This window comes from Mustela putorius, unplaced genomic scaffold, assembly GCF_011764305.1.
Source record: "Mustela putorius furo isolate JIRA1106 unplaced genomic scaffold, ASM1176430v1.1 tig00003869_pilon_pilon_pilon, whole genome shotgun sequence".
NCBI lineage: Eukaryota > Metazoa > Chordata > Mammalia > Carnivora > Mustelidae > Mustela > Mustela putorius.
In genome coordinates, this window is record NW_025422021.1 from 19,658,100 (window position 1) to 19,682,374 (window position 24,275).

The window sequence follows — 24,275 nt, forward strand, 5'->3', positions numbered from 1 at the left end:
AATGTTAGGATTGGAAAGATCTTGTCCACCTTCTCCCCTGTTTCTGCCCACCCAAATTTGACAGAATACTGACTGAATAATTCAGGAAATCTGTGGAACCTGATTTCTCATTTCTTATTTCCTTTAGGGAATAAACCAGCAATGCAGTCTACCTTTAATTCTTTTTCTCTTGGTATTCCTGATTTTACTTTATCATGTGGCTGCTCAAGAGTCAAATTATTCTTCCTTGCTTCACTGTCTTCAAGCAGGGGAACATTGCCAAAACTGTTATCTGCAAGACAAAAACCTCTTGGATATAAGTAGAGAACCCCTGTCTTTGGTAGCACCTGGAAAAATAAAAACAAACCAAAAACCCTAATTTTAAAGAGATTTTAAACTATGAGCTTCAAAAATCTTTAGAAAATTACTTTGACAATTTAAATATTCCCATTTAGATTTTTTTCATTCCCACTAAATACACAGAACTCCCACTCCCAAAATAAGCGGTGTTAAAAAATACCGAGAATTTAGTTTTCTAAATCTTTCTAAGTCTTTGCAACTTAGTATCAACAATAGCAATTAAACTTTTAATAAGCCATATTTCCAGGTATGTATCCCTTGTTTAAGATAATTATTTGCATAACTACCCCATACTTACTCTAGGAAAATTAGAATGGGCAGACATGGCAAAAATAAATAAATAAACGCTGCCCACCACTTTTATGACCTGTGAATTATTCCTATTAACATTTTGGTCTGTATTTTATCCCAGTTTTCCTTTTTCTATACATATAAATTCAAATAAGAATTTTTTACACACATAAAATTATATATATTTTTTATCCTGCTTTGTTCATTCTTCTATATATTATGAATATGCCTTATGTTAGTAAGTTAACATCTATTATCATCACTTTTTCATGGCTACATAGCTGTTCGTTATGTGACTAATTTAATTGTTGACCACTTCTTTATTTATACTTTTCCATTATTAGAAATTTTATTGTTATAAGCATCCTTATATACATGTCTCTGAGTTCTTGAACAAGTATTTTCTATGACATATTTTTAGGACTTGAATTTTTCATTTAAAAGGCACAATCAGGGCTTCTGGGTAGCTTAGTCATTAAGTGTCTGCCTTTGGCTCAGGTCATGATCCCAGGGTCTGAGATCAAGCCCCATGTTGGGCTCTCTGCTCCATGGGAAGCCTGCTTCTCCCTCTCCCACTCCCCCTGCTTGTGTTCCTGTGCTCTCTCTCTCTGTCAAATAAATAAATTAAAAAAAACAAAAAAACAAAAAAACTTAAAAAAAAAAGGGTACAGATATCTAAGAAAGTTTTCCTATTTACTGGTCTTCTAGGAGGTTTCATCAACTTAAAGTTCTATAATATATTATAGGTGAATGTTCATTTCCCCATAACCTGCAAGTATCCATTTCTTAAATAAAAATATGTAACTGCACCAAAGTTATTAAAATATCAGAATTACTGAGAAACAATGGAGAAATAAAAAAGAAAAACTTGATTTCCACTTTTCTTTTCAAGAGGTTCAAAAAATACATAAAAAATTAATATGAACATACCTTGACTGGAATTCACAAGAAATAACTGTGATTTTAGCTTGTCAATAATAGTTTGTTGAAGTGACAGCTGTTCCTGTTGCTCACGTATTCTCTGCTCATAGTTCTCAGTCTGCTGACATAAAAACCAGTTAGCCTGATATTTACTGACAGATATGTATGTACATACATTTACTGTCCATTAATAATTAATTACATATAGATATGAGTTGCCCTACTGCCATTCCCAGGTATTGAGCACATTATCTGTGAACTAAAAACTGGTTCCAACAGTGTATTAATAGTCATTATAAACATCACTAATTAAAAACCCTTAAAACACTGTAAAATTTAAAAAATCATCTTAATTAAAGAAATTTCAGTTAATAGTTCAATGTATGGTTTCTTGGTTCTTCGGTTACGATAAAAATTGTAATTTAGAATTCAGTCCTTGATGACAACAACAAAAAAGCATAAATGACAAAATGAATGCTATATTATTCTATAAAAATACCTATTAACTTAAAAAATGTTAAGGTTTCATTGCTTTTAAATAAACAGTTTTGAATTTGTATGTAGAGTTTAAAACCACAAAGGAAGTAGCATAACTGAGACCCTATGAAAATCAAAGGAGTAAGTACAAATTATGAAATTATATTGATCAGAAACTTCTTTTCTCAGATTAAGTTTTATGAAGTCAAGAGAATATGTGGTTAATCCTTATTGGATATCTTAAAATCATAGTTTCCCTTATATTTTTAACCCTTTTGTCTTGCTGTATTATTGCAGTGGTTGTGAGAATTAAGCAATGAAAGAAGATACCAGTTTGCATTGGAGAATAACAGACGTTAACAAACCTTTGAGCAAATATTAAAATGTTGTATTACAATTACCAAATTAGTACAAAGTCTTAAAAATATATTACCAACCAATAATAGAGAATTCTTTATCAATTTTTATAATTTGTGCAACAATGACTAAACTGTAAATTCCCTGGATGTAAAATAGGGTCCTAACAATCTCAGAATGTTCTTTAGTAGATACTAAATACTTGATTTTGAGGGGCACCTGAGTGGCTCAGTTGGCTAGGTATCTGCCTTTAGCACAGGTCATGATCCCAGCGTCCTGGGATGGAGGCCTGCATTGGGCTACCTGCTCAGCTCAGCAGGGAGCCTATTTCTCCATCTCCCTCTGGGGCTCTCCCTGCTTGTGCTCTCTCACTCTCTTAAATAAATAAATAAAATCTTAAAAAAATATTTGATTTTGAATTCAATTTTTATCAAAGTTCAAAATTAGTGAAATTATTATTTTCAGAGACCAATAAGCTTAAAAGTTCTTTATAAATTACACAGCTGTTCCTAGTTTCCCAAAATAAATTAGCTTACGAAATTAAAGCAAAATACCACATTTTCCCAAATAAAGGGTGAAATATTATAGTTATACACTTCAAACAAGAATAACTGACAGAGCTGCTAAGTAACTCAAGTGGTTTGTTTCTTTGCATGTTTCCCGAGAGTAGTGTTATATAACTTGATACCCGCCACAGAACTCTGCAAAGTAACTTATACATAGTAAGTACATCCTTGTACTATGTATATAGTACATGCTTGATGGAAAAAAAGAAGGAAATAAAGAATCCAAGTTAGGGGCGCCTGGGTGGCTCAGTGGGTTAAGCCGCTGCCTTCGGCTCAGGTCATGATCTCAGGGTCCTGGGATCGAGTCCCGCATCGGGCTCTCTGCTCAGCAGGGAGCCTGTTTCCTCCTCTCTCTCTCTGCCTGCCTCTCTGCCTACTTGTGATCTCTCTCTGTCAAATAAATAAATAAAAAATCTTTAAAAAAAAAAAAAAAGAATCCAAGTTAGAAAGAAAAAGAAGTCTAATTTTATTTTTATAAATAGAAGAATGTATGTTGTGTGTCCATCTGGGCCATATGACCTGTGATTATGAGTCTCAGAACAAAACCTTAAATACCAGGGCCATGCCTCTTACAACAAGACATCTTATTCCTATATAACTTTATAATCAAAACCCTAGAGTGAGCAGGTTGACTGAAAGGATTTAAAGGTCTATAGCAAATTCTGTAATAGCTTAAATTTACCTGGGCTACACAGAACCACCAGGCTGAGGAATCAGCAAACATGCTGATATTACTTCTTCAGAATCTACTTCTGCGTATTTACAACTTTCTCCAAAGAACTCAAAGTTCTTCATAAACACTGACCAATAATTGCCCATTCTTTAACTACATTTCGATAGGTAAAAATATTTTACCATCCAAACACTAAGTAACCAGTACAGAAAACTTAGCAATCACAGGCCCAGAATAAGTGTGTAAGTTACTCAAACCTCAGCTCATTCTCCTTCTACTATGTGTTTTTTTCCCCCACCTTCATGGAAAACCAAAGGACTTGTATTTTCTTTTGGAACCAACTCAAAAGGCTCTACCAGGTAATATTCATCTTTTAGTCTCTGGCTTAGAAACATATTTTAGCACACCTACATATAAAATAGTGTAGTAAATGAATAACGCTGAAAATGTATTCATTGGCTGAGAAAAAAGTTGAAGTTTTGAACTATGTCTTAAACTACTTAATAAAGTACTTTATAAACTCCAGCAAACTTGTAATAACTTAAACACTGATATTCTGGAAGTTCAGTGGGGGGGAAAGAATAGCAATGGTCTTTGTTTTCTAACTGCTTTTTACACATACTTACATTATAGCAATTATAGTATTCTAGTCTAATTATATTTCTGATTTTGCTTTAGACTATGACCTCTTCAAGGGTAGAGGCTATTTTCTTCTGGTACCTCTAGAATACAGCACAGTGGCTGGCAAATGAGATGCTCAGTAAATACTAGTGGAATAAATAGACAATAAGTTGTTAATTAAGTTGTTAAGTATCAGAGAAATAGACATGACTTCAGAAGTTACCTGAAAGAATGGAGAAAAAGCTTTGCTTATATTTTATAAAGGAAACAGGAGAAATGGAGACAGGTCAGTAGGTGAATAAGACAAAAGGAAATTAAGTTTGAAAAATGGGCACAAAAGACAGGCAATATCAAAAGTTTTTTGATTTTTTGGTTTTCTTTTTGGAAAAAAGGGAAGCTTACATCATTAGCAAAAAAGTACCAATTCAAGAAAAGAAAATACATATTTAGAAAATAGTATAAAGATTTTGACCACAAGGTTATGAGGGAAAGTTCAAAAGAAGATATTGTATCAAACTGGGAAAGAGCAGAAATAAATTTGTTTTATATATGTGTGTACATATATATATACATTTGTTATATATATATAAACTGAAACAGTAAGGTTTTTTCTTTTTATTAAATGCTTTTGTTCACTGAACAGATCTGAATAAACTTACAACTTGAAAGGTCCTTTTTAAAGGTCAGATAATCGTATTGTCACAGTATTTTTAAAAAAACAATACAATTACAAACCAAGTAGATTGCAGCCCTATCAAAGACCTCACAAAACAGAAAAATCACTAACAACCACATTGAAAATGTACAACAGCAATGTCTTGTCAACACTTCTGTACAGAGCACAGACATGACAGCTAAAACAGACAGAAGAGAAGATGCTTTTGACAGCCAGTGTGTGTGAATGATTCTTTGAGTCAGATGGCAGCAACAAGTTACCAACTAGGAGATCTGCATGACAACTAACCATCCATCTGTATCAAACACCATCTGGCCAAGATGACTCTGGCTTCTGTGTATTTGACATGCCTTCCAATTCCAAAGACTAGCAAAACAAGTGGTCTACCAGCATCTAAAGAGGTAAACAGGTACTTAGGTACTTGTGCCATAATGTACTCTGCAGTCTTTCTTAGTGTTCAAAAGCAAAACTTAAAACAATGCTGATCAATACAGTAGTCATTTTTTATTTATTAAAAATGGTTGTCCATACATGTCCTTCCCTGGTCATAAACAAAATAAAGCTTATCTTTAGAACTGTCCCTTTATCCAGGGAAAATTTCAATTCATCTTCAAAACTAAGGCAGCATATTCTCTATAATTTTGGATATACAGCTGCTCAAGTTTTCATGGGTTTCATAAATATTAAAAGAGTTCTATAAATTGAATTTTTTTTTCCTACTGCTGACACTGAAAACTGTCATTTTTTTGTATTTCTCAAAGCACTTATTTCCTAGATGGAGGAACAAAAGTTCAAGTGCCCCTCATCATCAATGATACTTACAAAAGGTCAAACATCATCTCTTTTCATCCTCAAGAACTAATCTCAATATTCTCAAAAATACCATTGTTTTCCTATTTTCTTCTGGTATAAAGACAACAGGAATTAAACAAATTGAATTGGTTAAAAAAAGAATCTTAATTTAAAACCTTTCAGACTGTTCCAAGATTAACAAAGAGAACAAAAGCTTTATAGAAGGCTATCATAAATGCTCTCAACAAGGAAACTCCACAGTTCATGAGATAGACAATTAAACAACGACTGTCCCAATATGCAACACTTCAATCACAAACTACCTTATCTTGAAACTATGGGTAAACTAAATATCGACTTCAATTTTAAGTAAAAAAAAAAGAGAGAGAGAGAGATTGTATAGGATTAACAACTCAGAGATCCTGGTTTACACAGCTTATTCTTCAACCATTCTCTGCTATAGTTTCTTATAACCTAGTTATATTCCCCCCCACCCCAGGGTCCCCAGTCCCATAAAAAATTACCTAGACTGCAATTTGACAGATCAGATAATCAATCTGATTATCTACTATTTAATGACAGTGCTGCCACCAATTTCTCAGCATGTCAAATGATAAAGAATGAAAAACTATTTTTATTTTATGATCTTGTGTTCTGGTTCTGATTAATTTACTTAGTTTCTCTGAGCTTTGGCTTCTTTTTTTCTGAAATGAAAATGGTATTTGCCTGAAGAACCGAAGAAAATGTTGTGTATAAATTATCTGGAACATAGTAAGCTTTTTGCAAATGTTAGTTCCTTTCCTTTAATAATGAGCAAGATATCTATATAATATCTGTTAGCATAATATGCAGTGTATGCATCCATTAACTAAAGCTTTGATTACCACTGAACATGGATAATATGTCATATTATATACATTATATTATATATATATATAATATTATAACCTCCCCATGCTCTAAGCCAGTTTTCTCAGTCTTTCTTCTAGTTCACTGTAACCTAGGACTCTGAAGTTTTTTTCTGAGAAAGAATTGTGGTACCTCCATTGAATCAAAAACATTTTGTCAAGCAAAAAAACCAAGAACCCCAGCTGTCCCCGGTTGTTCAAAGTTTACAAAGAGAAAAAAAATAATAAAAAATGATTAAGGAACAATTAACGGCTGTTAAAAACTACAAAAGCAGCACATTTGTTGAGAAAATACGAAACAACAACAAAATGTCTACCATCACGTCCACAACAAAACCCCACACATGTACAAGGTAAAAGTGAGTCTCTTCCTTAACTGTGACTTCCATTCCTTCTCAGAGTTAATTACTGACACTTTGGTATGTACTCTCTCAGAACTTCTGTGCACATATATATGTATCTTACTTTTCAAAAACTGAACTATTTCGTAACCAAAATTTTCAACAATACATTATCATCATATGGTCATTTCACTGAACATTTACTATGTACCAAAATCAGAGTGTTCTATTTTATTTTAGTTCTTTAAATCTAAGTAGATTATCTCCCACATTTCATAGGTGAGAAAAGAAACATAAAGAGGTACAAAGTAACTTGACCAATGTTTCTCAGTAGGCAGTGGAGCTGGGATTTGAATTTAGATTTGCCTGACCACCAAAGTCCAAGTCCCTAAATAACCACTATGGCATATGGTGTAAGTATATCCAGTTCTACCAAGATTCTCTTTTTGCTAAATACTTTTTTCTTCATCTCATCTGAAGTGGTAGGTTATATACCAGACTATCAACTTTCTCCTTCTAACCCAGACCTCTTCTCTGAGGTTTCTAGGTCTCTCTTCTAGATCTATGTGGCCAAGTGTTGTTGGGAAAGCATTTCAACTTTTACATATTCGGAACTGATAATCTCCTCTCCCCAACTTCTCTTTCTCCCTGCCACCCTAGTTCCCTGCAAAATCAAGTCCTTCGCACTTCCTTCTCTGTATATGGCGCCATTATTTATCTACCCACATATCTACTATCTATCAAGAAAGCTGGAACAATCCTTCACATCTACTTGTTCTATAGTCAATCCATTACCAAGTATCAATTTTAATCTTATATCTCTCTCAAATCTACCCACTTTTTAAAATCTCCAATGTCGCTATCACCATGCAAGAATTAACTTGCTTTAATTAACTACTTCAATAACCTCACACTACATGCCTTAAATGTATCAACCAATCCATTCTCTGGACTGTAGCCATTGTGTTTTGCAAAATGCATAGGTAATCATAACACCCATTCAGTCCTCCCATCCTTCCCCCATAAATATCTTTAACCGTTTTCTACTGCTTTCAAAATACAGAACCAAAAATCCTTAATATAGCCTCTAAAAACCCTACACAGTCTTGCCTAATTCTTCTCATTACACATTTCCCTTATACTTTAAATTCTTCTAGGCCAATGGGTCTTTATAACACACGTCCTTATACCTGCAAAGGACCCCAACCCTGCCCTTTCAAAAATCAGTTCATAAAGACTATCTTCTCTGACTTCCTAGATTAGGTCAAGTCCCTAACAGATGTTCTAATAGCAGTTCACTTTTCTTCCTAATACTTATCAGAGTTTGATAATTTACATTTATGAGATTTCTTGACTAGTCTCGGTTTTACTAGATATACCACCATTCCATGAAGCAGGGAGCATGTACGCTTATCATTATGGACTCAGTATTTAGAACAGTCCCTGATACAATACACTGAGTAGCTGCTCAGACTATCTTTGAATGAACATCGTAATTTAAACATTCCCTATTATTAAAGGATCTTCTTGAATTTGTATCTTAGCATACCTGCCTAAAAGTTTTGACAGGACATATTTCGGGAACAAAGGACACAAATATTTTAAATTTTGATAGGAAGAAAATAAGTCTATGGCAAAGTACTGACGATGTACAATAGAAAAAATAAAACTTCAGTCAGAAATGGCCAGAAGCATCTTTATTCTGATACCAGCAGCTTCTGTAGAAAAAAACAAGCTCCATTCCCATGGACACTTTATACAGAAATTTTGGGGACCAAAGAAAGGAAAAAAGAAGAGTGGTAAACAATGAAGCCACTCACATCTTAAGTGAAAGTAAAGGCATTATTAAATAAAATAGAACCTATAATAAAGGAATTTTATGCCTTCATACAATCCTAGAAAACATGTTCTACAAGCTTTTAGAGGTAACATAACCCTGCCACTTTACATTTCAGATGGGTCAAGACTATGGATAAAGCAATCTGACAAAACAATCCTTAATGGCTTAACATTTGTTGTCACACAAATGTTTAGATCTGGGACACCTGGGTGGCTCAGTTGGTTAAGCGACTACCTTTGGCTCAGGCCATGATCGCAGGGTCCTGGGATTGAGCTCTGCATTAGGCTCTCTGCTGAGCGGGAGAGTCTACTTCTTCCCTCCCCTCTGCTCCTTACCCCAGCTTATGCTCTGTATCAAATAAATAAATAAAATCTTTATCTGTAATTTATGACAAAAAATACATGGTGAAATTTAGTCTTATTCGAGGATTTCATCTTAGACTCATTGGTTAGTCAGTAAGGCTCTTGGTAAATGAGATGGCTCTAAATATTCTGTATCATTCACTTTTCTCAGCAGTACAAAAAAAGGGAATTTTCTTTGTAAGCACCTGAACTATCTTATAATTAAGAGATTTCTACCTCTGTATACAAGACATTGCTGAATTTTCACTTTTAAATAAGAACTGGCAAGAAGAGACAAGTATGTTATATTCCACATTTCCTTCTAAAATTTTTTTTCAAAAAATATTTTATTTTGGGGCGCCTGGGTGGCTCAGTGGGTTAAAGCCTCTGCCTTCGGCTCAGGTCATGATCCCAGGGTACTGGGATTGAGCCCTGCATCAGGCTCTCTGCTCAGCAAGGAGCCTGCTTCCTCCTCTCTCTCTGCCTGCTTCTCTGTGATCTCCGTCTGTCAAATAAATAAATAAAATCTAAAAAAAAAAAAAAAAAGATTTTATTTTGAGAAAAAGAAAGTGCATAAGTGGAGGGAGGAACAGAGGAGGGAGAGAGAGAATCGCCAGCAGACTCCATACTGAGTGCAGAGCCTAATGCAGGGCTTGATCCCAGGACCCTGAGATCATGACCTGAGCAAAATCAAGAGTCAACTGCTTAACCAACTAAGCCACCCAGGTATCCCTGTTGGCACCCCATTTTCTTTTTACATAATGCAAAGATCTTGGGAAAAGCAGGAGATCAGCTGTAGGAAGTTTTCTGAAAATTCATTTATAAATATGGTAATCTGATTTTAAATGGCAACCAGTTTTAAAATTTCAAAATGTTTTATTTATTTTATTACTGATCTTTCTCATAAAAAGATGGCCAAAGAATCAAGAAAGGATACTTAACTCTTTATTAAATGTATTTGGTTTTTTCCATAGAACAGTGGCAGAAATAGATGAAAAGCAACCTGGTATAAGTAAGAAAGCTGATTAAATATTTTAAGCCCACATTATGGACTCCTGTGATATTTGATATTCTCCAGCAACTTTAGCCTAGTCAGTCAAAAGATGTGGCAAAGATTGTTAATTATTCCTCCATATACATTTTTGTTTTTTCTTGGAACACAAGCAGGGGGAATGGGACAGGGAGAAGCAGGCTTCCTGCTGAGCAGGGAGCCCCCCAATGGGGGTTGAATCTCAGAACCCTGGGATCATGACCTGAGCCAAAGGCAAATGCTCAATGACTGAGCCACCTAGGTGCCCTATTTTTGTTTTTTCTTTCAGTAATATAGACTTTTACCTGGACACATGGTCATCCAGTTGAGAATATATTTACAGCCATATGACCATATGTCTAAGTTCTGTTCACAGGATGTGAACAGAAGTGACCTATACAAATTTTGAACTGCATATTTAAAAGAAAGCTATCTGCTCTTCCATGCTTCTCTCTGTTCTCACTGGCAGGGAAATGTTAACAAAGTAGAATGGCCACTGCAATCCCAGAGAGGGAAACCACAGTTTAAGGATGGTAGAGCTACCTTATCATCCCTCGCTACTCAACTTTGGGCTGCTGCATGAGAGGATAAACGTCTGTCTTATCTAAGCACAGTATTTTTTGGTCTGTTAACAGCTTATTCTGTACAGTAACTAATTCAAGGACCAAGCCAACTCTACCATAGCACTATATAAGAGTTTCTTCTCTTATTCTGTAAGCATTTAAAAGCTGTTCATGTCAGGGGCTACTGTGATTAAAATATCCCTCTACTTTGGAGCAATCAGAAGTCCTCTTAGCATGGGTAACATATGAATGCTTATAACTAGGCAACATATAGAATAAGCGATATCAGATTATGAACCTTTTAAGTTCATGCTCTATGTTTTATTTATCTTTGAATAACTAGCATTTATTATATACCTGGGACATCATAAGTTATAGGATGAATGAAAGAAAAATTAATAACAAGCAATATACTCAAGCCTCCTTTCCTAAGAGGTGTATAAATCACAAAGTAAGAATTCATCCAAGAAAAGAGGAACTTGAAATAGGTTATTCACAGTAATGGGAAGAACAGTTTGAATACCTGGAATGGGCTGTGATTTAGCTAGATTACTAAAACAAATCTGGATTCTGATAAACCTAGTTTCAGTATACATTCTGCCATGTTGGCTGAAAAAAATTAACTTATTTCCGAGTCTCAGTTTCTTCATTTGAAAATGGGCTATATCTACTTTGCCAGGCTAGGAGGATTTAAACACGAAGTATGTGAAACTTGTAAAATATATTCATTCAGTGAATGATAACTTTCCTTTCTGTTTTATGATGTAATATAAATTTAGGGATTGAATAAAGAGGAGGATGCAACTGGATCAGCATTATCTGGGGTTACATGACATTTCAGTATGGAGTAGAATAAAGGCTATCCTGGAAGGAAAAGGTAGGAACAGTTATGTTCTTAAATGAGAGATTCTAATACAATTTAATGGCATGGTGGGAAGAGTGTCGAGATACAACAGTGGAAAATTTGGTATTGAACTAAAAAAGAAAAACTACTTAGGGTCCAGGGAAAGTAAATATACTTGATGATCAATACCAGGATGCTAATAATAGAATGAGAAACCATTCTTTGAAATTTAAGTGAGGTAATTAAGGATAAATAAAAGGCAGTATAATTCTCCAGAGCAGTTTGTAAAACTCATTACTCCTCTGAAATGATACAGATGAGGAAAAATTAGTGAAGGTCTGGGGATTCCGTTTAATAGCCTTCCAAGTAACAATGTTTTATATATAAAACATTTGCTTGACAGAAGGCTCTTAAATGGATGTAGCACATTGACTTCTTAAACAGGAGTCTTAAACTGAGTTCTTGAATTGTACTTTCTCATAGAAATACTGAGAGAACTGGCTTGGAGTATGAACAACTAAGTTGTAAAAGGCTGGTGAGTTTCTACAAAAAGATGAACAGCAATAAAACAGCTAGTAAGAGAATCCAGGCTACACCCATTCTTTTTTTTTTGGTACCAAAAATTTTTTTTTTAAAGTTGTGGCAAAATACATACATAAAATTTGCCATTTTAACCAATCTTAAGTGTCCACAGTATTATGTGGCATTATGTATATCACAATGTTGTGTAATCATCACCACAAACTATCTCCAGAACTTCTTCCTCTTCCTCAACTGAAACTCTGTACCTTTTATTTATTATTATTTTAAAAAATATTTTATTTATTTATTTGACAGAGAGAATCACAAGTAGATGGAGAGGCAGGCAGAGAGAGAAAGAGGGAAGCAGGCTCCCTGCTGAGCAAAGAGCCCGATGCGGGACTCGATCCCAGGACCCTGAGATCATGACCCGAGCCGAAGGCAGCGGCCTAACCCACTGAGCCACCCAGGCGCCCAACTCTGTACCTTTTAAACACTAACTCTCTGTTCCCTTCCCTCAGCCTCTAGAAACCACCCTACCACTTTCTGGCTCTATGATCTGACTACTCTAGGTACCTCTTATAAGTAGAATCATCTATATGTCATTTTGTGACTGTCTTATTTCATTTAGCATAATATCTTTAAGGTTCATCCATGCTGTACTATGTGTCAGAATTTCCTTCTTTTAAAGGCTAACTAAATTCCCCTGTATGTATATACTGCATTTTGTTTTTGGGGTATATACCCAGAAGTGGAATTGCTGAGTCATATGGTAATTCTATGTTTATTTTTTTGAGGAAATACCATATATTTCCCACAGTGGCTATAACATTTTACAGTTCCATCAGCAATGTACAAGAATTCAAACTTTTCCATATCTTTGCCAATACAATGGGTATGAACTTGCATCTCACTGTGGTTTTGATTTGCATTTCCCCAATGGCTAATAATGCTGAGGATCACTTCACATACTTACAGGTCATTTGTACAACTTCTTTGGAGAATGTTCATTCGCACACTTTGCCTTTTTTTAATACTGGTTTTGTTGTTGCTGTTGAGCTGTAAGAGTTTCTTTATATATTCTAGATATCTATCCCTTATCAAATATATAATTTACAAATATTTTCTCACATTCCTTGGCTGCCTTAATTTTGATGATGTCCAGTTACCTAATTTTTCTTTTGTTGCCTAATCTTTTGTCCGCTAAATCCAATGTCTAGAAACTTTCTATTATTTCTTCGAAGAGTTTTATAATATTAGCTCTTACATTAGGTTCTGGTTTGAGTTAACTTTTGTATATGGTGAAAGGAAAATCCAATCCATGAACACAGAATTTTCTACAATTTGTTGATGTCTTTCTTTTTTCAGCAGTGTTTTGTAATTTTCAGTGTATAAGTCTGTTACCTACTTCGCTAAGTTTATTAAGTATATCAATATATACTATATTAAGTATATTAATTATACTATATAAAGTATATTATTTATTTTGATGATACTGCAAATGGAATTTTCTTAATTTCTTTTTCAGATTGTTTAATATTAATGTATAGAAAATCCTACTAATTTTTGTGTGTTGATTTTGTATCCTACAATTCTGCTGAATTTATTCGTTCTAACAGGTTTTGATGGAATCTTTAAGAGGTTTTCTACAAAGACATCATTTTATATATAACTTTCCAATCTGGATACTGTCTTCCTTGCCTAATTGCTCTGGGTAGGAATGTTGAAATATTTCCTTCTATTCCTGATTTGTTGAGTGTTTTTAAAAGGTTTTAAAAGGGTCTGAATTTTGTCAACTGCTTCTTCTGTATCAATTGAAATGATCATGTGGTTCCCCTTCCTTCATTTTGTTAAAGTGGTGTACTCCACTGACTAGTTTTTTATGCCAAAACATTTTTGCATTACAGGAATAAATCTTACTTGGTCAAGGTGTATAATCCTTTTAATATGCTGTTGAATTTCCTATCATTTTGATGAGGATTTTTGTATTGATATTCATAAAAAATAATTAGTCTGCAGTTTTCTTGCAATGTCTGTGTATGGGTTTGGTATGAAGGTTATGACGACCTCATAGAGTACATTGAGAAATGTTCCACCTTGTTCAATTTTTTGGAAGAGTATGGGAAAGACTACTGGTACTTCCTCTTTGAATGTCTGGCAGAATTTACCACGAAGCCACTGGGTACTAGGCGTTCTTTGTTCGGAACTTTTAAATGACTGCCTGCCGATCAGCTCCCCTGAGTAATCTTACATTTGAATTCAAAATTTCCACATCGGGGCACCTGAGTGGCTCAGCTGTTAAGCGTCTGCCTCTGGCTCAAGTCATGATCCCAGGGTTCTGGGATCGAGCCCTGTATCGAGCTTCCTGCTCCACAGGGAGCCTGCTTCACCCTCTCCCACTCCCCTGCTTGTGCTCCCTCTCTTGCTATGTCTCTCTCTGTCAAGTAAATAAATAAAATTTTAAAAAATAAATAAATAGAAGTCTCTTAAAAAAAAAAAAAGAGACTTTCTCTGCCTTTCCCCTCTGCCCTTCACTCCCAAAATAAATAAGTAAAATCTTAAAAAAAATTTACAGTGTGTATAAAAATAATGGAAGACAATGGTATTGGAAGAGAGACAGACACATAGAGATCAGTAAAACAGAATAAAGAATTCAGAAACAGACTCACCCTTAAAAAAATTTTTTCAAATCAAATCAAGTAATAATTTCCTTTACCAAAATCACCACTCAGAGCCTTTGCTCTAATTTTCATACTGTAAGTTTGAGAGCTTGTCTGTATCATTTACTACTAAAGATTCTAGCTTGTTTTACTTTAAAGTTCAATTTCATTTCTGGGAGTAGTTAGATTCGAACAAATTAGTGATTTACACTTGGCATATCAGATTCTATAATTCAAAAAACAATAAATGTTTCATAAAATAAAATCCCAAGAAATGTCAAAAGGATATAGGTCTTTCTGGAATAACATTTTAGAAAAAAGTTAATTTAAAAAAAAAAACAATGAATTAGATCAAAGTATAAAACTTTCTGTCACAACTCCTACTTCATTATACTATAGAGAATGTAATGGCTAATAAATCTGAATTTCAAAATGACTGGTATACTGCTTTAAAGTGGGGATGATTACATTGTCTTCTGAGGATACAGATGCCTCTGCAGTCCCCTCATATGAAGTAGTCTACATCAAACCACAGGGTTTGGGCAATGGATGGTATAGAAAGTGGGAGAACAAAAAGATAAGCACTATCTTGCCTCACCATTGCTACTTCTGAGCCAGTAGTCCTTTAAATTCAAGCAAAAGGCCATCCACAAGGAATTCAATTATACCTGCCTTTCCTCAGAACTGTTTATCCTACAACATACCAGCATTCTATCACATTCAAAATGTATGGCTCTTCCCTTTTTTTTAAAAAAAGCTATTTTATTTACTTATTTGAAAGTACTCACACAAGCGTGCACAAGCAGGGAGGAGGGTCAGAGGGAGAGGTAAAAGTAGACTCTGCTGAGCAGGGAGCCTGATGTGGGGCTTGATCCCAGGACTCAGATCATGACCCCAGCCCAAGGCAAATGCTTAACCATCTGAGCTACGCAGGTGCCCCTTGGCTCTTCCTTTCACACGGTCTCTCCAAATACTCCTAATCTTATCACCACTTTAGATGAAGTGCTCTGAGTTTCTTGAATTTCTCAATCCCACTCCGGCTATCCACTTTCATGACAACATTATGAATTTCCTAAACATCAATTCAAAAACTCATTAGTAATAGTCTATTACTAATAGACCTCTCACATTATTCTACTCCTTCTGTATCTCTTCTCTCTCTTCATGGAGACCTCAGACATAAACCCTCTTTTTGTTCTTAGCCTATTAGACTCCTAGATTAACTTCTTTCTGATGTTAGTTTGTATTTCAAAGCACACAATTTCAATTGCTTTTGTACCCACTTTCTAGCCACCTAACCATGCTTCTATCTTAACTCTGCAATATCCTAATCCTAGATTTGGCTATCTGCTCATTCTACTTCTATACCAAGAAAACTGCTGAAAAAAATGACCAACAAACATGGATTGATACCACCAAAAATTCATGGTAAATGTTGAATGCAACACTTTTCTTCTGTCATTTGTTAAATGAAATTGTTTCAATTCTTTACTACCACAGAATATACTAAAATCACTTCACTCAGATGACCCCACCTTGTATCTCATAGAAAATATAAATATAAATAAAAAGAGTCTCTTACATTACAACCCTTCTTTTTTTTATTGAATAAATTTGACATGTAACATTGTATACATTTAAGGTATACAGTGGGTACTTTGATACATTTACATATTGTAATGATTGCCTCTGTAGCAAAATTTATCACATTATATAATTATAGCACAATATTATTGTCTATATTTATTATACTGTGCATTAGATGTCTATGGCTTATTCACAACTTGTTATAAGTTTATACCCTTAAACACCATCAGACTTATCCCCACCTCCTAATGGTAATCACCATTTTACTGTTTTTAATAGGTCTGACTTCTTTAGATTCCACATATAAATGATAGGTGATAATCCTGCTAATTTCCACCATTTCCAATCTGTAAACTTATCTTTGTGTACATCTATATTTTTTTCTTGTTCCTTCCAGTTCTCAGAGGAATAGGCATTTCTCCTCTTGTTTCATAGTCAATTCTTTAACCTAGTTTTGACTCTCCAATAACCAACTGGTTGGCCTTATTTCATTCCTCTCACACTCTTACCCTACAAATACTCCTTTGCCCTATACACTCGAACCTGGAAATGCTATTTTTTTGAAGGCTGTAATAAAGGCTTCTGGATCTGTATTGCAACCATCCATTGGACAATTTCAGTTGCATGTTCCACAGGTAACTAAACCTCGTAACTAAAACCTAATTATGCATTTTATTTCCCCATCTATAAATTTCTATCTTCTTCTCTGATTCTTTCAGTTATCAGCACCACCATCAATCTAGTTTTCTATTCTAGTTACCTGGGTATCATCCTAGAATCTATGTTATCACACTCAGAAGTGGCCTGCATTCAGGTGGCACCTGGTTTCCATTCTATTTCCTAAATAATCTTAGACCTCTTTCTTAATTCATCCCTAATGCTTAAGTTCTCATGTTAACTGCTTGAAATGAGTGCCATTTATTTTTTTTTACACTGATATATAATATATATACAGTTGACTCTTGAACAGCCTTGGTCCACTTATATGTGGATATTTTTCTAATAAATACAGTACATTACTATATAAATGTACTTTTCTTCCTTATAATTTTCTTAGTAACATTTTCTTTTCTGTAGCTTACTTTATTTTAAGAATATGGTATACAATACATATAACATACAAAATATGTGTTAATGAATTGTTTATGTATTGGTAAGGCTTCTGGTCAACAGTAGACTATTAGTAGTTATGTTTTTAGAGAATCAAAAGTTACATGCAGATCTCTATGTTGGGGGTCAGCACCCCTAACCCCCATGCGTTGTTCAAGGGCCAACTAACATATATATTAATAGATATTTATATATAATTATACATGTTTTATATATATATATGTATATATATATTTATATATGTCCCAATGCCAGGAAGACTTTTTTAAAGCATATATATTAATCCTTCAGTAAATTTGGACTGAATAAGAACACAGTATGAACTACTTAGTCATATTCCTCATGATAGGGCCCTAATCTACCTTCACAGCTGCTTTTCCTGTACTGCTCTACTGTTCTTGTTGGAGCCATAGAATCACCTTATTGTATGTGGAATGTCCCATGTATTCCCTTACTTTTGTGTTTTTATTATATATACTGATCCCCCTGCTTTCAGGACTCTTCTTCCTCATCTACCCAACTCCTAATCTTAGCACAAGCATCGGACTTGAGAGTGAGCTTATGACCTGATTCTCTCAGACTGATTTAGGTACTTCTTCCTTGTGTTTATCTGTTATTCCCCACAGATCTCCACTCTAACACTTAGTATACTGTGGTCATAACTATAAATCTTCCTTTTTATCTTCTTATTGGAACTTATCCTTATTAAGGAAAGTTCCTTAAGGGTGTAAACTATATTTTGTTTCAGCATCCTCAAAACCTCATCAAAGGCCCAGTATACAGCATGCACACATTGATTTTTCTTAAATAAATCAGCATAGTTGGAGTTTAGTATATAAGAAAGAGAGTATACATGTTTTCTTCTATTCCTGAGTACTTGACAAATACTTAAAAACCAAAAAAAAAAAAACCCCAAAAAACCCCTTTAACCTCCTTTGGATAATTGCTGATGTGAGCAAAGGCTTCTCCCATGGCAGTTAAAAGGTTAAATCACAAGTTTCTGGTTGCTTACCAGTGAAGGCAGAGGAGCAGTTAGAGAAATTTCTGTTTCTGCTTCAACCTAAGAATATCTCAGTACTCCTCTTCCCTAACTCTGTTTCTTAACTTTCCTAGAACAAGTGTAAGATTGTTGAAGTTTCTTACTGAACCTAATGGGAAAATAAGAATAAAAGTTGGGATTTTTTTATGTTGTTTTAAAAAAGTGATTATGCCTTATACCTGAGCTAGAAAGGCAAAGAAATCCAAATTCTAAACTTCAATAATTTTGGAAAACTCCCTGTTACTGTTATGCCCATTTCTCTTACATACCATTAAGGAAGACCTAGTCCATAAGTCTACCCATATAACTGGAAGTAATCTTTTGTAAATGAACAGGAAAATCACAAATAATAATGATTTTTGAGAAATACAAGGAAGTATATATAACATCTAGTTTTACAGATGTGTCAAGTAGAAAGGATGAAGAGAATTGTGCAGTTCCTATATTTATAGAAGAAACTAAGAATTGCATGGCCAGCGTATTTCTTAGACTTCAGAATTTTAAGGCTAATAAAATTGTTTCTTAAATGAGGTAATCAATTTAAGATCCCCACTTTCCACTGCCTGTTGAAACTATTGCAAGGTTGGCCCTTGGCTGGCATCTGGAAACTTGACTTGTTTTAAAGCTGATAAAAGTGATAAAGTTGGCTGCTGTGCCAGCTTAATTAGACTATACCATGAGATTTATGGTGAAGACCTACTTTCGTTCTGAGAATCTGAAATTTTGGCTGATACAGGATATCTGAGAGTCTGAAATTTTGGTTGACACAGGCTATCTATGTGACCAGCTCTTAATAAACTCCCCAAATTCTTGAGTCTCAAATGGAGTTCCCTATGTAGAAGGACTGTATATGTGTGACTAAGTTTTTGAAGCTGGAGGTAGGGTACACTCTGTGTGAACCCTCACAGGAGGGAAAGAGCATAGGAGGCCTGCATGTGGATCCCTCTAGAGTCTGCCTGATGTTGTACATTAATGATCTGGCTCTGTGTCTTATCACGTCACTGTAATACATCTTAGCTATGAGTGTTACTGTATACTAAGTCCTATGAGTCCCTCTAGCCAACACAGGATATGTTTTATGGTATCGGGGGACCCCCAAAACACTCCTAAATAGTGGCGTTAAACAAAAAAACAAAAACACTTTCATTATCATCTCACAATAGTGTTAATAAAATTCTGCCCTACAATCTGATCGTATGGAAGTATAGTATGAGAATAAAGAACAGAATTTTAGCATTATGAGAAGTTCACTACATTATTTTTCTCATTTTGCTGCAGACCAGTGATGACCTAATCATGGATCAGTAACAGACATCTGCCTGGGAACTATTAAACTACATTTATGCAAAAATAACTTTCCTCTAATTAACCCTCTTTTGAAACTGAAAATTAAAAAATTATTTATGGAGGATAATGCTCTTTATGAACTCTTCCCTTGGGTCACAATTTAAAAAAAAAAACAACAAATAAGAATCTTAAATTCCATCAATATATATCTGTGTTTTAGTTATTGTAGTTCAAGAAAGTTTCTAATAAATACAGTATTTTCCACTTGCAAAAGATTCTCAAATTTCCATTTACCAAGACAAATAAGAACCTTCAAAACCAAAACCATATACCTTTTGTTGTAGTTCTTTCACTGCAGAATCTCTATCCATACATGCCTGTCGAAAGGCTTCGTAAGCTTTATTGAGTTGCTCACCAATATTTTTATCCATTCCTCTCTGTTCTGTAGCATCACTATAAAGGATGGAGTAAATGACAGGTCTGGAAAATAATAAGAACAATTTAGTTAGCTATTAAATTATACAAAATTATACAAATCTCATTTCTAAAATGCATCTTATAGACAGCTCAATACAGTTTATCATGAAGATTATAGCCCCAAGTACTATAAAGGTTTATAAAGGCAAATAAGTCTCATCTAAAATCCTGATTGGAAATCTTTTTTTTTAATATTTTTATTTATTTATATGACAGACAGGAGATCACAAGTAGACAGAGAGGCAGGCAGAGAGAGACAGAGAAGCAGGGTCCCTGCTGAGCAGAGAGCCCGATGCCTGGCTCGATCCCAGGACCCTGGGATCATGACCTGAGACGAAGGCAGAGGCTTTAACCCACTGAGCCACCCAGGCACCCCTGATTAGAAATCTTAAGAAACATTAACTTCTTCAATTTTTAATATTCTTTACTGATGTTCAAGATGCAAGTGGGGTTTCAGTTCAAGATGCTACTTTGAAAATAGTAATCTAAAAATGCAACCTTAAAATGGAGAAATATGAAAGGCCATTTGTTATTAATATTTTATTATAGAAATGCACAACAGGATTAGCAATGTGGGAAGGGATTTCTTTTTACTAAACGGACAGTTATTCCCACTTACAAGGTGAATTCTTGCTACACTGAAATTAGAGTGAAATTAAATAGATAATAAATGTTTGTGGATGGAGTTCACACTGTTGTTATCGCAGAGCAATTAAAATGTGTGAAAATGCTCTTATTTTAGCACAAAATCTAGGGAGAGTTGCTGTTGGATTGTACATTAAAAAAGAAAAATCACATCCCTTCAGTCCTACCCACACTCCCTATTAGTTTTCCAAACTCCCTGCTGTTTCTGAACTACAGGTGCTTTACAGAGTGGAGGTAATTTGATTTTATCATCGCAATTTGCATAACATTTCTAACCACATTCCTTGGCTCTGAGCAGAGGGCCATGTAATGATTCTGATTTTTCCTGTCCAGCTGTAAAAACCATACCACAGGACTTTTCTCTTAATCTTCCGAAAGCCACAGAATAGATAAAGTTCTCTATCAGTCATGTGGGGTTTGGGGGAACCAAATTATTTCACTTCTTTATGATTGGAAATCCTTCATAATCACAGTCTCTAATCTTTCATCTGTCCTTTCATTTTGGGTACACAATGCTTTTTAAAAAATTGTAGTGTTTTACATTAAAATACAATTCATGTGACATAAAATTCACCATATTAAAGTGTACATTTCTGTACCTTTTTGTATATTCACTATGTTGTACAATCATCATTACCTAATTCCATACTTGTGTATGCATACAAATAGTATAACTTTCTATCATTCAAAGGATTTAAGGCAGCTTATAAAAATATAAGCAAGATTAAAAATAGGCATACAAGCAGGCAAAGAAATGAAGGACAGGCAGCTATCAGGACAGTAATACAGTATAAAATGCTAATGCAGAAATGAGAGGTTTAAGTAACTATGTGGCTAACTTACCTATTGCTGTCTTAAAAAGCTGCACAAAATGTCAACATAAAACACACCTATATTTTAAAATCAGAGACAAGTAAGACCTTGAGTTGGAAACCCATCTAACTTTTTATTTTGTTCTATCACTGAATGACTCTGTGACCTTGATACAGGGCCACTAAATCTTTCTGACCCCCAGGTTCTTTCTCTCCAATACAAAAAAGATGTTTGGACTTGATTTCGAAGAAACTTCTTTGTTCAACAGTTCTTGAGTCTGAGAGTCTAAAAAATGCATGTCTGTTCCATCAAAAAGGTGCATTCTTGTTTTTAAAAATGTAAATGCAGTACTAAAAATAGCTGCATCATATGCAAGTAAATCATGTGGATGCTTCACTTCAGGTCCTTGAATTAGATCACACAAATGTCACTAAGAAGAGTTACTGAATAAATTCCACATGGATGCATCCTATTTCCTGAAATAAGAATGTAAGCTGGAGAGATATGATTCAGGTCAATACAACTAAATAAATGATACATTTAATTTCTATCTCACATCCAGTAAGAGAATCGGGTGTTAGATCAGTGACACTGACCAGAGAAAAAGGAAACAGTCGCTGGGACCCAACTAATTAAATTGGACAGATTTCAAATATTAACACTCTGAACTTTAAAGCCACTTGTTCCTCTATTTTTTTTAAAGGATTTGTTAAGTGTAAAATTAATTTCACAATTTAAGAGGCAGTCACATTTCAATTACATTTTGGTATGCCTGCTGCAAAACTTGCCAGGCTCCAGGGAAATGGTTTTATTTATAGTAAACATGCTCAAACCCAAATCTCATTGCCTAAACCCAGGAGATCCAAGCTAAGGCAACCTCCGCCTTGGAAACACTCTTCTAAGTACATTTTCAGGAAAGCCTCCCATGGTAGTATCTTTATTCTTGGTCTGATCTGCTGGCTTCCTTCCATCACTGGAGAAGAAGATTAAGTCACTGATAACCCAGAAGGTATCTGGGCAAGCAGAATGCAAAGCACTCCCACCTACCCAAGGCAATCCCCCTGAAGCCAGGATAGTCCCTACCCACCCACATCTGACCCTCTGGCAGTAGTTCCTCCCCCATCACCCCACCCCAGTGTGTTTCCTGTGAGAAGGAAAATGAAGGACAAGTTCCTGTTCTGCCTCCTCCCAGGGTCTACTGTGTGTGTGCCCAACCCAGGAGGAAGCACCCTAAAAAAAAAAAAAAAAAAAAAAAAAAATCCCTGGGCAGCAGGCTGCTTCCTCTTTCATTAATTCCTTGGGTCAGTAATTAAACTGTTCTAAGGCAGGAGAGGTAGTCTATGCAAGGGAGATAACTTTATCTTCCCTTTGTAAAGTTTCCCAGCTCCAACAAAGGTTTGTCAACTGCTAGGACCAAACTTAGATGTTAATAAAACGGATCCCATTACTATTCAAATCAATTAGCAAAAATAAAGTTTATGTTTACTTGTTACATGTAAGGCACTTTTGTGGGGTATGGCAAGGAGCTTCAGAGAGTACCACCACAGAGTTATGTTCCTTTTACAAAGTTCTTTCACCAATTCTTTGTTTTTAAATTCACATCCCATTTGACGGATAAGGGCTCAGGGGCATTAAATGACTTGCCTAGAGCTACAAAGCAATAAGCAAGGGAACTGGGACTATAGCTTTGAAATTCTTCATTCAAAAACAGTTTATTAAAGACAACTGCAGGGACGCCTGAGTGGCTCAGTTGTTAAGTGTTTGCCTTTGGCTCTGGTCATGATCACAGAATCCTGGGATCGAGCCTGCTTCTTCCTCTCCCTCTCCCCGCCCCCCCATCCCCCCCATTGTGTTCTCTCTTGCTGTCTGTCAAATAAATAAATCTTGAAATAAAATAAAATAAAGGCAACTGCAAAGTATTCTCCCAGGATGCCACGGTGGATATGTTCATTTGATAAAAACACTGCCAAGTACAAACAAAGCCTGTACTGGGCACCACTGACAATGAGAACGAAACTAATACAAAACCTATCCTCACAAAAGCACCATTAGCTATAATTTAAAATACACACACACACACACACACACACACACACACACACACATTCTGAGGTATCCAAAGGCTACAGAATTGGGAAAGTGGTCACATCTATTTCTGAGGTTTAGGAAAGGCTTTGAGAAGTAGGTAACATTTGCACTAGGTTTTGAATTATGGATAGGAATGATCTCACCCATTCCTTTTATTTATCAAATAGCAGTCATCCTTTCTACAGCAGGTTCCCAAGGGCTACAAAGATGTTTTTAGTGTTAAGATAATATCCATTCTTCATGAAAAAAAGGCTAGGATAATAAGCATTTCTTTATGCATTGTTCAGCTTGATTCTTCTTCTTCTTTCTTTTTTTAAATATTTACTTGAGAGAGACCGAGAGCATGCCATGGATGGGGGTAGGCACAGAGAGAGAATCTCAAGCAGACTCGGTGCCTCAGTGAGAAGCCCCCACATGGGGCTTGATCTCAGGATCCCAAGATCATGACCTAAGCCACCAAACTGAGCAGA

General features: G+C 35.1%; 1 protein-coding gene across 7 annotated transcripts in view; it reads right to left on the reverse strand.

Moving 5' to 3' along the window:
• The window catches only part of TANK (TRAF family member associated NFKB activator), an 88,377-nt gene that overhangs the window by 33,236 nt on the left and 30,866 nt on the right, over window positions 1–24,275 (reverse strand). For 6 of the 7 annotated variants that reach the window (XM_004743940.3, XM_004743939.3, XM_004743936.3 and 3 more), the window contains 3 exons: window positions 20,115–20,262; window positions 1,561–1,672; window positions 153–271 (listed from right to left, as the gene is read on the reverse strand). In XM_004743940.3, coding sequence (XP_004743997.1) covers window positions 153–271; window positions 1,561–1,672; window positions 20,115–20,213 — 330 coding nt within the window. In that variant the 5' untranslated portion in view covers window positions 20,214–20,262. The remainder of the gene's footprint in view (window positions 1–152; window positions 272–1,560; window positions 1,673–20,114; window positions 20,263–24,275) is intronic. The other variant, XM_004743937.3, reaches the window with a different exon arrangement.